We start from the raw sequence: 11,425 nt of genomic DNA, 5'->3' as shown, positions 1-11,425 counted from the left end.
ACTCACGATCTCGAGGTAGATCAACTCTGTACTTTTATGCACTCATAATATAAGCAAGAGCAGGACGTAGGGTTTTACCTCCTTAAAGAGGGCCTGAACCTGGGTTAAAACACTGTGTCCTCTATCTCTTGTTACCCATCAATCCGATCTCACAGCTCGGGCCCTCCCTACCCGAGGTCTGCCGGTTTTGACATCGACACATACCTTGGCCTTGCCGGCATACCCAACGGTTCCCATATGATGTGGGTACTTGTTCAATTTGGCAATTTCATTGTGTTTCTGGCCTTTTCTTTAAATTTCGGTGTGGTCTTTGCCACACAAATTCATCCCACACACATGGCTGAATTTGAAAATAACATTGTAAGGGAGCTGCATTCTGGCAAACGAACTTCGTCGTCAAGGTGGACTTCCATCCAGGGAAATATTCCTAGTGGTAAGAAGAGTTGCTCACCTAACATCCTTCATGTGTTCCATATCTACAAGGAGGTACATCATGATCTCGTTAATGAACGGTTGCCAATGATTATCCGATACTGATTTCCATTTCTCAACGTGCATTGTACTCGATCACGAACCATAATCCCAACAACCCTTTGAACTTATTTATAGCAATATCCGATGACAGTGGAGTGCCCATTGTCGAATTGACATCGGTAATCCTAAATATGGATTCCGGCCTTTGGGCAACTCCTCTACACCCGATCACTGTTTTTTCTCGCATTTGTCTGCGTGAAATTGGATATGGGAAAGCAGAAAAGGAAAAAAAAGTACAAACCCCTCGCTGTTTGAACTTGCTGGGGTGGAGAGTCATGGTGGTGACAGTGGATGTGGTAGCGTAGATGTTGTTGGCATTAACTGTGGCGTGGACGAGGGCAGAAGGAGTCAGCAGCAATGGAGCTGACAGAGATGTAAAAGGAGACAACATCTTTCTTTTCCTTTTCAGTTTTTCTTCACCAATTTTTTAATTTTCTTTTGGATTTTTTCGTCTTATGTTTTTTCTTTTATTGTTTTACTTTTTTAATTTAGAAACAATTTTTGAATGCATATTTTTTAAGTTCATAATTTTTTTGAATTCAAGATCTTTTTTAATTTATGAATATTTTCAAATTAATTAACATGTTTAAATTCACAAATATTTGGCTTGTTCGCAAATGCACCACACGGGACGGGCCACAAAAAAGAAACATCAGATTTTTTTTAGGGGAAAAGAAACATCAGATTTGTTTTTAGGCAAAAAAGAAACATCAGATGCAATAGCACCATCTATCAATGTGGGTTGCTCAAAAAAAAAAAATCTATCAATGTGGGTGGGCCGCAACAATTGGCCCGTTTCGCAACCGGCCGCGCGTTGTCGGTCCGGTCGGGTCCAGTCCAGACAAGAACCAGGTGTCCACCCTTCCCGGCGACAACAACGCGCCGCACACCGCACTCCTGTTCCGCGCCACCGCCGTCCATCCCCCGCCGCCTCTCAAGCTGACTCCAAACACCACGCCGGCGACATGCCGCCCAAAGGTTGGTCCTTTTCCTCTTCTCCACTAGGCACTCCTCCCCACTACTTCTGCACGAACGGCCAACTTGTCGCGCTGCGCCTGACCTCGACGCGATTGATTGGCTGCAGAGCTGCCTGGGTTCTACTACGACCCGGACAAGAACCGCTACTTTCCCACCAAGGGCCGCATCCCCGGCGCCGCCAACCGCCCTCCTCGCCCTCCGCCGCCGCCCGCTGAGCCCTCGCCTCCTCCCACAGAACGCAGGAAAAGGGCGAGGCAGTCCGAGCTGCTGCATGCCAGAGAGATGTACGGCGGTGGTGTGATATTCTCCAAGAACAACAAGTCCACCTTCAAGCAGCAGTGCCAGTACACACAGGCGTCGCAGCCCATGGTGCTGATCCGAGCTTCTCTTTTGCTGCAGCTTTCCCTTTCGTTTCGTGCAATATATGCTGATACCATAGCGCTGCTTGGTAGGTTTGGAAGTACCAAGGCACAACCTTAGTGGCTGATAAGGCACTGGAGGAACTGCACGCCATGGTTCAGACACCGAGTGGGCTGCGTGAGTCCAAGCTATTAGCGACCGGCAGCACGAATGGTTCAATCAGGTGAGGTTTGCCAAAGCACTCATTTTCTGTCCGTGTAGTGAAAAAGCTTTAGAACTTTACAATTGATTGTCGGGAGTATAGATGTACCATCAGTTGAGGTTATCCTGAATTCTTGATACCATACCGCCAACATACTCCAACGGCTAACAAGCTATGCAATAATGGATTTTGAAAACGAAATTACTAAAACACAAATACAACAATTTCTCTTTTCTTGAAGACAGAATGTGCATGGCTTTATAAGTTTAAAAAATTGTTGGATTCTTTGATATTCAGTTGTTCTCTTTGAGTATAAGCGTGACCATACTGGTGTTTCATGTCGCATGACATATTTTTATCTGGCAGATTATTTGGGTTGGGAACTGCTCTAGAGAATTTTGAGGATGAGATGGAGTTTTTACCTCAGCCTGTTTGGACTCCCTTGGGAAAGCAGAAAGCAGCAGTGAATTCTCCACTTGCAAATATCTGGTCATCTGAAACAGCTTTCTCAAACTTCTCATCCAGTATATCTTGCATAAAAAAGTTTGGGCACAACTTCCATGATGCAGCCAGCGCCAACTCATCGGTTCAGCGAGCATTGTATCCTCAAAATTGTTTCTTCTATTATGCATATTACTGTTGTCATAATTACGTGTGTTTCGACTTGTGCATTTTATGTTCTGTACTATTGCCTGGTAATTGAACATGAGCTTGGGTTACTTGACATCGTAAAACATGGTGGCTACTCTTGGATCTGGAGGATCCGGTGGTTCTGTTTATATTATGGATATGTCAACTATCGACTCTGCAACGGTTTCACGGAATGCCCATGAAAGAATTGAAAGAGTTGCTTCATTTGATCGTACAGTATGGACTGCTGATTGTAATTCTGATGGCACACAAGTAGTTCTAGGTGAGTTGGCTGACTGGACTTCAGTTTAGGCCATGCCCAAAGTTCCCCTGTTACACAGAGTAACGAATTTGTTTTTTTTAATAATCCTTTCAGCAGTACTTTATGCTATTTAATACTCCCTCCGATCCAAAAAAAGTGTCGCAGCTTTGAACTATTAGTTCAAGCTGCGACACTTATTATAGATCGGAGGGAGTAGTAATAACACTATGAAGTTTGCTGCATTCAGAATCTTTGATAATCTTTTTAATGTATTGACATGGCAAGATCATTCTATAAGAATTTATACATAGAAACTGACTACAATTACACAGAAAGATTAGCTTGCTATTATGAGTATGTATAATTGCCTCCCACCATAACTTTGTTATACGTGTTCATTGAATTTTGAAGTCATTTGTTTCATTAGGTGGAGGTATTGTAGTAACTTGTTGTCACAACTTAGCTTTTTTTAGAACTGTACCAGCTTTGCAAGTTGCCTATTTTATACAAGGAAAGTGGAAGGTCCTTTTTTCTTGGAATTATGGGAGTAGGCAGTGGAAGAACTTCTTCTGTATCAATTAAGCTTGTGGATTATTAAGCATTTTTGCTCATATTATTTCTAGGTACAAACACTGGCGCTGGTTTGCTTAATTTGGAGACGGGGACATTATCATGGCTGTATCGTTGTAAAAGTGACATTCTCTCCCAGCAATTTGTGCACTCGGTAACAAATTATTTTAAATGTATACATTTCCACTTAGTAGTAGGTTTCATATGTCCAATGGTCTGTTAGGTGTGTATCGTCAGGAGAGTCACCAAAACTTTTTGTCTTCTATGAATAGCTGAATAAATGCCTAATGCCTTTGTTTTGTTGTATAGAGCTCTAGACGGTACATATATTTGTATGAGTTCTCTAGCTGGTTCCTGAACTTTGAGCTTTCATCTGTGATTTGATTATTAAATGGTTGCTGTTGCTACCAAATTGCCACGTTTGGCGTAGTTACTACAACATACCTTTGCCTGTCTCCACTATGCTCATGTAATTTTGCTCATTTTGTTCAGGGAAATGTGGTGCTATGTGGACTACGGAATGGGAGCATAGTCCCTGTTGATGTGCGGGAAAGGCACAGTAATCAACCTACTGGTCGATCTTCACCTAGCACTGCTAGGGGGACAGTTCCCATGCTGTCTGCAAGGCATAATGCCAGAGGGAGAAACCAGGTAAATACCACTATTAGCTCACAGTGTGTTTAATGTAGCCATCAAAAGTTACCATCTCGGCATTGTTCAAGTTTTTTTTTTGTACTTTGACATATCACTAGAATAAAATGATATTTTGAATGCCTAATTAGGCAATTCAGCCCATCAATGAATGTATCATATGATTGTGGTTTGGAAATAAAAATCCTTGCAGGCTGATAAGGCAAAATCATCTAGGGTTATCTCTATGCCTTCAGCAGTTTGCAGGTAACCACTATTATTCTTGGCTTGCTGACACTCTAGTTTGGACATGATCAAGTTTCTTGGTGCTAAAAATTGATATTGTTACCCAGCCTGGTTTCTCTGTCATCGGATGAACACTACTTCTTAGGGAGTTCCATGGATGGATCGGTAAGCTTGTTCTTAATCATTTTTTGTGGTATCAATGAATGAGTAGATGTGCTCAAATTTTCACAGGATTGATTTGCCACTAATGATAATATTTTCTTAAAACTCAGTGCAGTTTAACAAGATGTTTATTTGCGGGGGTAACAAGATGTTACCTACAGTAATAGAAAAAATGAGGCTGAGAGTAGCCCCCCGACACATTATTTAAAGAAGATAGTGAGAATATAAGATACACTGGTTTATTTGCCCCGTGAAATAAATCAATGAGATTTAGTCCTCCCCAAAGGGGTTATTGCCCAGTTCCCAGATGTTAACTAATACTCCCTCCGTCCCAAAATAACTATCTCAACTTTAGTACAACTTTGTACTAAAGTTAGTACAAAGTTGAGACCCTTATTTTGGGACGGAGAGAGTATTAGTTAAAGTTTCGTGTGTTAGCAGCATAATGAGTTAAAAGGATTACATGTTTCCTGCATCTTCATTACAAATATTAGCAGCATAATGAGTTGACGCTTTATTGTATCCAGCGAATTTCAAATTGATACAATTTCAGCATTTTGGGACAGATAAATTATACAGTATTATTTAAAATGAATTATAATTCTGTCTTATCTGAAATTATTGCCTCTGAAGTGAGGAAAGTACAGAGCATCATGCTTCTCTGAGATGGTAACAAATGTTTCATGCAGCAGCTTGACTTTTGTGTTTTCTGTTGTACAGATCAAGCTATTTGATCTCCGTCTCATTCAGAAGGGGGCTATACAGTCTTATGCAGGGCATGTGAATTCACACAATAATTTACCACTTGTTGTTGATCCATCTGAAACCCTACTTATGTCAGGTAAATTTATTATTGGTTCTAGACATCATTGTGGTTGTTTTTGTCATATACTGCTATGAAGAATGTCTTTTGAGGTTACCCATTGAAACTGAATGTGGTTTTTTGGATCGATAAAAACATTTCGATGTATTATTTGCATTTTCACTCGAGTACCTCACTTCATACTCCAGTTTGTGAGCATTAGACTTAAATTTGATAAATGTCAGCAGCTATGCTTGTTCATGCAGTGTGTCAGTAACAGATGCATTGGTATTAAAAAGATCCCCACCTATAGTTTTTCTGTATGATATACAAGTGTAAGAGGGCTTTGGCATTCCTGGAATTACTGCAATATCGAATCATGAGTTTGTGAAAGCTAAATTTCGAGAAAACTATGCTGTTACTAGCTGGTCCATGTTTACTTTATTAGGCTATACAGGACAATGAACAACATAGTGACATCTTTATGAACGTGCATGGCTAGAACATTCCTGGCAAATTGCCATTTTCAGCAAATCCTTATTCTTGGCAGGTGGGGAGGACTGTACCGTCCGTATTTGGAGCATCAAAACAGGCGAGCAAATATTTGCGAAGAGCGTGGCTGACACTCTCTTCACTGCACTTTGCTGGCCAGAAAGCAACCTTGACTTGGATGGTTCTTCTTCGCTGTTTGATCTAAACCACAGTTGGGGGGCTTGGATGGGATCACGTGATGGCCTGTTCTACATGCATGGTACTTAAACTGGCTGTGCACTGATACAAACTCTGGAGCGGACGGATGCAATTACTGCTTTTTCTTCGGGAAGATGCATCGAAGACGATTGATCCTGTTGGTTGGTTCACCGAAAAGTGTGCTCAAGCTGGTGTCGCTGGAGGGATCTCAGCGGTCGTAGTTGATCCTGTTGGTTCTGGAAGCGAGGGTTAGTTATATGGGATCTGCTCCTCTTAGAGTAATAGTGATGATGATCATGTTGTTTCTCTTAGTGATAGGTAAGTCACCTGTCTAGTTTGGTATCTGAGTTACCTTAGGAAAGCAGACAATATTGTATCATATGCTTTTTTAGCATCGCTAGTTAGTCAGCAATGTGATATTTTCTGCAATATTAGCAAACATACATATTTCTGAACTCTGTTTGTATTCTAGCATCATATATTCATAATAGCAAACACTGCTTCGGAGGTATCGGTACACCATTCCAGATCTTTTTTATCACACAAAACTGGCGCGACATTTTATTCAGCTCTTCCTACTTGCTACTAGCTACACCCAAGCATGTTCAGGGTATGTTGCTTGGTACTGTCTACATTTACAACACTTGATCTCTCAAACTTCCAGCCCCATGTTCAAGTTAAACCTAACAAGCTTTATAAATTCTCAACAGATAAGGTCACCCTCTTTGCTGTTTGTCGCCAGTTCCAATCTTTCCCACTTTGTTCGGAGCGTGATGAACAGGAGAACAGCGTTCTGGCAAAGGAGACCGCATATCTGACCCATCCATAATCCCTGAAACAGGTAATTGCACATGATCAGTGAGGAGAACAGTAGTTTGTACTTTGTAGCGGTGGTTTGTGCACAACAAACATGCCTGAGATAGATGCTGAATTTCAGAAAGACATGTCTGTACCTTAGTATGAAAGCCAAGCTTGAATCCAAGTAGGAGAGACAATGGCAAGCCTATTATGTAGAAGGCCACCAAGTTGGTCCATGCTACCAGGTGCTGCCAACCACAGCCTCTTGAAACCCCTACAAGTTTATCCACAGGTTACTGCCAAATGGCCTTCACCTGAAACAATAAGATTGAAACACATTTAGAGAGATCCATTGAACTAACCTGACAGGACTCCCTGAGTGGAGTCCAGCACCACTGACCCAATGAGAAATGGAGTCATCGAAGCAAATGCACTTATCACTGCCTCACTCTTGCTGAACAGCCCAGCCCACAAATTATGGCCAAGACCTAGGAGCAGAAGAAATGTCACTCCCAGGAGTAGGGAGAGCGCGAGCGTCACCTTGAGTGCCTTCTTTGCCTTGTCAATGTTACCTGCTCCCAGCTCATTCGATACCCTTGTGCTGTTGAAATGAAACAGCACTTTTTAAGTCAGCATTGTCAACTTAATCTTAAAGGACATTTTTTTTTCTTTTTGTTGCAAAATCCTCAAGGGTTGATGACATGGGTGTCATCAGTTATCGTAGCAGTATTACCTGATGGCAGCAGCGAACCCGTAGGTGATCATGTATGAAATTGATTCCGTGTTTGCACTGTCAGGTTGCATCACACTGATGTTAGCATTTTATGGACACATAAACATGATCTTCAGTACTCAATATGAAGGGAGAGAAAGATAGTTACCACATCGCAATAATAGAAGTGCTCATTTGAGAATCTGGCATCAGCCCAGCAAGCAACACCAATATCTCAAACGCCCAGTATTCAAAGCTGCCATTTGTAGGTAACAATCATATATTCTCAGTATGGGGATATATTAAGAGGCGATCAATGAATGGATCTGAGATCGTTGTAAGTTTACTAACCACACCATCATTGCAGAGGGAACAGCTAACTTGAGGCCGGGCAGCACGTACTGAAACGCTTCTGTTGAAAATCCCGCCCAGGTCTGCTTGAATCTCGTCGACAACATCACATAGGATGCGAGCATAATGAAAGATAGCCACAGAGACAGCGAAGTTGACATGGCTGGGCCTGCGAAGCCAAGCCCCAGGTAGTGCACGGAGGCATGGGTAATCCCGACATGGAACACCAGTGGCAGGAGCGAGAACGCCACCAGTGGCATCACCACGGACTGTGTCTGCAGGAACCTGAGGATACACTGGATGAAGCCAAAGGCAAACTGTGCCGGGATTGTGTATCGCAGGAACACCGCTGCCATTCTTGAGACCTCGGGGTCTTGGTGCAGGAAAATGAGGAGTGGCTCGGTGTAGAGCCACAGGAGCGAAACGAGGACTGAAAAGAGAGCCGAGGTGATGATGGATGCCTGGAGGTACACGCCGAGCATGCGGTACACCTTTGCGCCATAGCCTTGGCCGCAAAGCGTCTCCAGAGACCCGCTTAACCCAGTCTGCATGGGAACAAGGTAGTCAGTTCATCAGTATGCGCTGTTCCTCTTGGTTTCTCTACTAAAATATGCATTGCGTAAGGTTTTGTGGTAAACTGAAGGGATGGAAACATCAAACTGTTGCAAAGTTGAAAATTCTCAATAGGAACAACCAGTCTAACCAGGGCTGAAGAAATCACAGCAACATACTGCACTACCATAGTAGTACTAGTACAGTTCAGGATTTGACTTCCTCAGTTGTCTCAACCTGTGACCATGTGCTGTGTTTATTCTGAAGCCTGACATATGCTTAATTCCTGGGATCCGGATAAAGGGCATGTGCAAATCTGTCTACATTGGCGATGAAAGATCCATGGCAATCTTACAACAATGGTCCTAGCCTGACAAACTTTTGCCTATTATAACGAAGCATACTTGAGAGTTGACTCTATGCTTCACAGCCAACACTATCTTTGCAACCACAACACACTAGTACTGACATATATATAGCCATGAATATAGGAGTTGACCAGTCTTATAATACCTACCGGCTAGACAACTGATCATAGCTCATGTACTGAAATGGCACAGCATGGCATTGCTTTCATCTTAAGAGAAAAAAGAGATTCTGTGCATAAATTTCTGCTGCACTTTGATGTTTCCTTGTGTTGAATTTGAAGCCAAATGGCATGTTGAAGTTTTGTCTGTGTATTCCTTGCATCCATTTAAAATTAGCAAGTAGGTTAGGCCATAGTCAGGCAAATGCGCAAGGACTTTTCCTTTTTTTAGAATAAATGTGTAAGGACTAAAGCGACAGGTTTTAGGTGCCAGCATAATAGGGGTTTTAGAATTTGTCTGGTCCAAGTCCTCTGTATCCTTGTCTAGACAAGTCCTCTCTTTGAAACATTCTTCTCAAAAAGAAGTATCAATGCTGGATGTTCATATTGCCCAGTGACTGCAACATAACCCAACACTGAAAGAATATCATACTAGTTTATTAATGCATTCATTTATTTATCCTTTAAGAAAACATATTCACAAGCTAATCCTGTGCAATGGCTATGATTCCTTATACACCAAAGCTCGTGAAAAAGCCTCAAGTAAACGTCCCAATCCAAGATTGAGAAGCCATTCGCGTCATTTACACCATAATTAATATATTTAACAAAGCTTAGATAACCACTACAGACCTATATAGTACAGTACATGTCAAGGACCTAACCAAATACGCTTTAGGATATTAACTGATACAACTAGTTGTTCATTTATTTATTTATGGTAACTCTAGTCTGAGTAATTAATCTGCAGACAGATCAAAGTGAGTAATTGTTATTCTAGTTTTGGAGACAGATCTAAGTGATACAATGAATGATGGAGCATATGTCTATGACGGGCAACTTAGTTGAGCAATGGAGACTATGGAGTGGTGGCAGTAAAAATTAAATACCAAGCTCATATGAGCTCAAGCTGAGAACAGCACATTCGGTAGGTAAACATTGTTTTCGATGCATACAGGGAGGGACGGCGAAAGGGACAGAGAGGAGGAGAAGCCGGCCCCTTCCCTTGGAATCAGATCAAATCAATGGAGAAGAAGGATGAGGCGAAATATGGTATATAATTGGTACCATGAGCGCGATGCCTGTGACGGTGGCCCACGAGTTGCCGAGCGTGGCGCCGGCGAGCTCGAGGTCGCCGATGCGGCCGGCGTACATGACGGAGACGAGCGGGATGGCGTAGAAGGCCATGCTGGTGGCCACCATGGGCGCCGCGAAGGCAACCTGCCCCGCAGCCTCCTCCGCGTCCCACAGGCACCGCCACCACCTCCTTCTCCCTGCTGCTGCTGCCGCCTCTCCGTCGCCATTTTCGCTTCTCCTCGCGTTAAGCTTCCCATCCAGCAACGGAGCAGCTGCCCCTTCTTCGCCCATTCCCTCTCTCTGCAGGCTTATTGCTTGTGCTCTGTGATGTGTGTGTACGGAGCAGCAGGTGAAGCAAGCGCAGGGAGGACAGGGCACGTTGGTGTTGGTATATAAAAGGGTGGCAGTGGCAGTGGCAGGGGCGATGGAACACGAACCAGTCCAGCTACTTGTTCTTTTTTTTAAGAGCATCTCCACTCGCGCCCTCAACAGCCCCAGGGCAAGTTTTTTCGTGCCGACGCCGAGAAAATCCCTCAGTCGCATCCCAGAACGACGAAATCCGCTGGCTCGACCCATTTTTTTGGGCCGGCGATCCGAGGCCACCGAACCCAGCGCACTAGGGGGCGCTCCGGGGAAGGAAAACCCGCAGGCGAAAAAGCATCTTTCACTTCCAGATTCCCCCCTCCCCCGCGTGCGTGCACGCCCTTTCGTCGCCGTGCCGATCCTGGCGCTGCCTACCCACCCACCGCCGCTAGAAAGGACATTCCTCGCCCGGAAAAGAGAAGGTTCGCGGCGGCAGCCTCCACCCCGCTCATGGGCGAGCTTTCCGATGCTCCGGCCACGTAGGGCGGGGATACTGGCGGTTGCGCGCCTACCACACCCGCCAGGTGTTTGACGATTTGTCTGCTCGGCAATGGACTCAGACAACGAGGAGGCGTTCACGGCGCTGCTGGAGGAGGAAGCCGATGGCGACACCCAGGAGGAAGAGCATCTCATGGTCCTCGTCGCACTGGCTGGCCTGTTCGTGAGCAATGCAAAGCCGCAGCGAGGTGGCTCGGCGCCGGGCCGGTTGAAGGCAAAGCAGAGGCATCGCCTGGAAGGCTATTGCTTGCTCTACTCCGACTACTTTGCCGACGCTCCACTGCACGGTGAGAAAGTATTTCGGCGCCGTTATCGGATTAGTCGAAAGCTTTTCCTCGGGATTGTGAATTCCTTCTGTGAGTTTGACAACTACTTCAAGTGCAAGAAGGATTGTACCGGCACACTTAGATTCACCCTCACTCCATAAGTGCACGACAGCTATGAGGATGCTTGCATACGGAGATCCCGGTGATTCACTGGAA

General features: G+C 44.2%; 2 protein-coding genes across 2 annotated transcripts; one reads left to right on the top strand and one right to left on the bottom strand.

The window, feature by feature from the left end:
* Positions 1–1,419: 1,419 nt before the first annotated feature.
* LOC119354716 (DDB1- and CUL4-associated factor 4-like) lies at positions 1,420–6,521 on the top strand. The gene is made up of 11 exons (XM_037621460.1): positions 1,420–1,512; positions 1,619–1,881; positions 1,965–2,095; positions 2,441–2,673; positions 2,811–2,987; positions 3,590–3,690; positions 4,029–4,187; positions 4,381–4,433; positions 4,520–4,577; positions 5,295–5,415; positions 5,927–6,521. Exons 1-11 carry the CDS (start codon positions 1,500–1,502, stop codon positions 6,133–6,135), a joined length of 1,518 nt encoding a protein of 505 aa, XP_037477357.1. The 5' UTR covers positions 1,420–1,499; the 3' UTR covers positions 6,136–6,521.
* A 201-nt stretch (positions 6,522–6,722) lies between these two features.
* On the bottom strand, positions 6,723–10,477 carry LOC119354715 (protein DETOXIFICATION 18-like). The gene is made up of 7 exons (XM_037621459.1): positions 10,074–10,477; positions 7,928–8,472; positions 7,746–7,832; positions 7,598–7,654; positions 7,227–7,465; positions 7,020–7,138; positions 6,723–6,898 (listed from the first exon to the last, which is right to left on the bottom strand). The coding sequence occupies exons 1-7, from the start codon at positions 10,371–10,373 to the stop codon at positions 6,770–6,772; spliced, it is 1,476 nt and encodes a 491-aa protein (XP_037477356.1). The 5' UTR covers positions 10,374–10,477; the 3' UTR covers positions 6,723–6,769.
* Positions 10,478–11,425: the final 948 nt, after the last annotated feature.

Source organism: Triticum dicoccoides, chromosome 2A (assembly GCF_002162155.2).
Source record: "Triticum dicoccoides isolate Atlit2015 ecotype Zavitan chromosome 2A, WEW_v2.0, whole genome shotgun sequence".
NCBI lineage: Eukaryota > Viridiplantae > Streptophyta > Magnoliopsida > Poales > Poaceae > Triticum > Triticum dicoccoides.
Note: the sequence above shows the minus strand (reverse complement) of the source record. Positions and strands in the feature narration are given on the sequence as shown.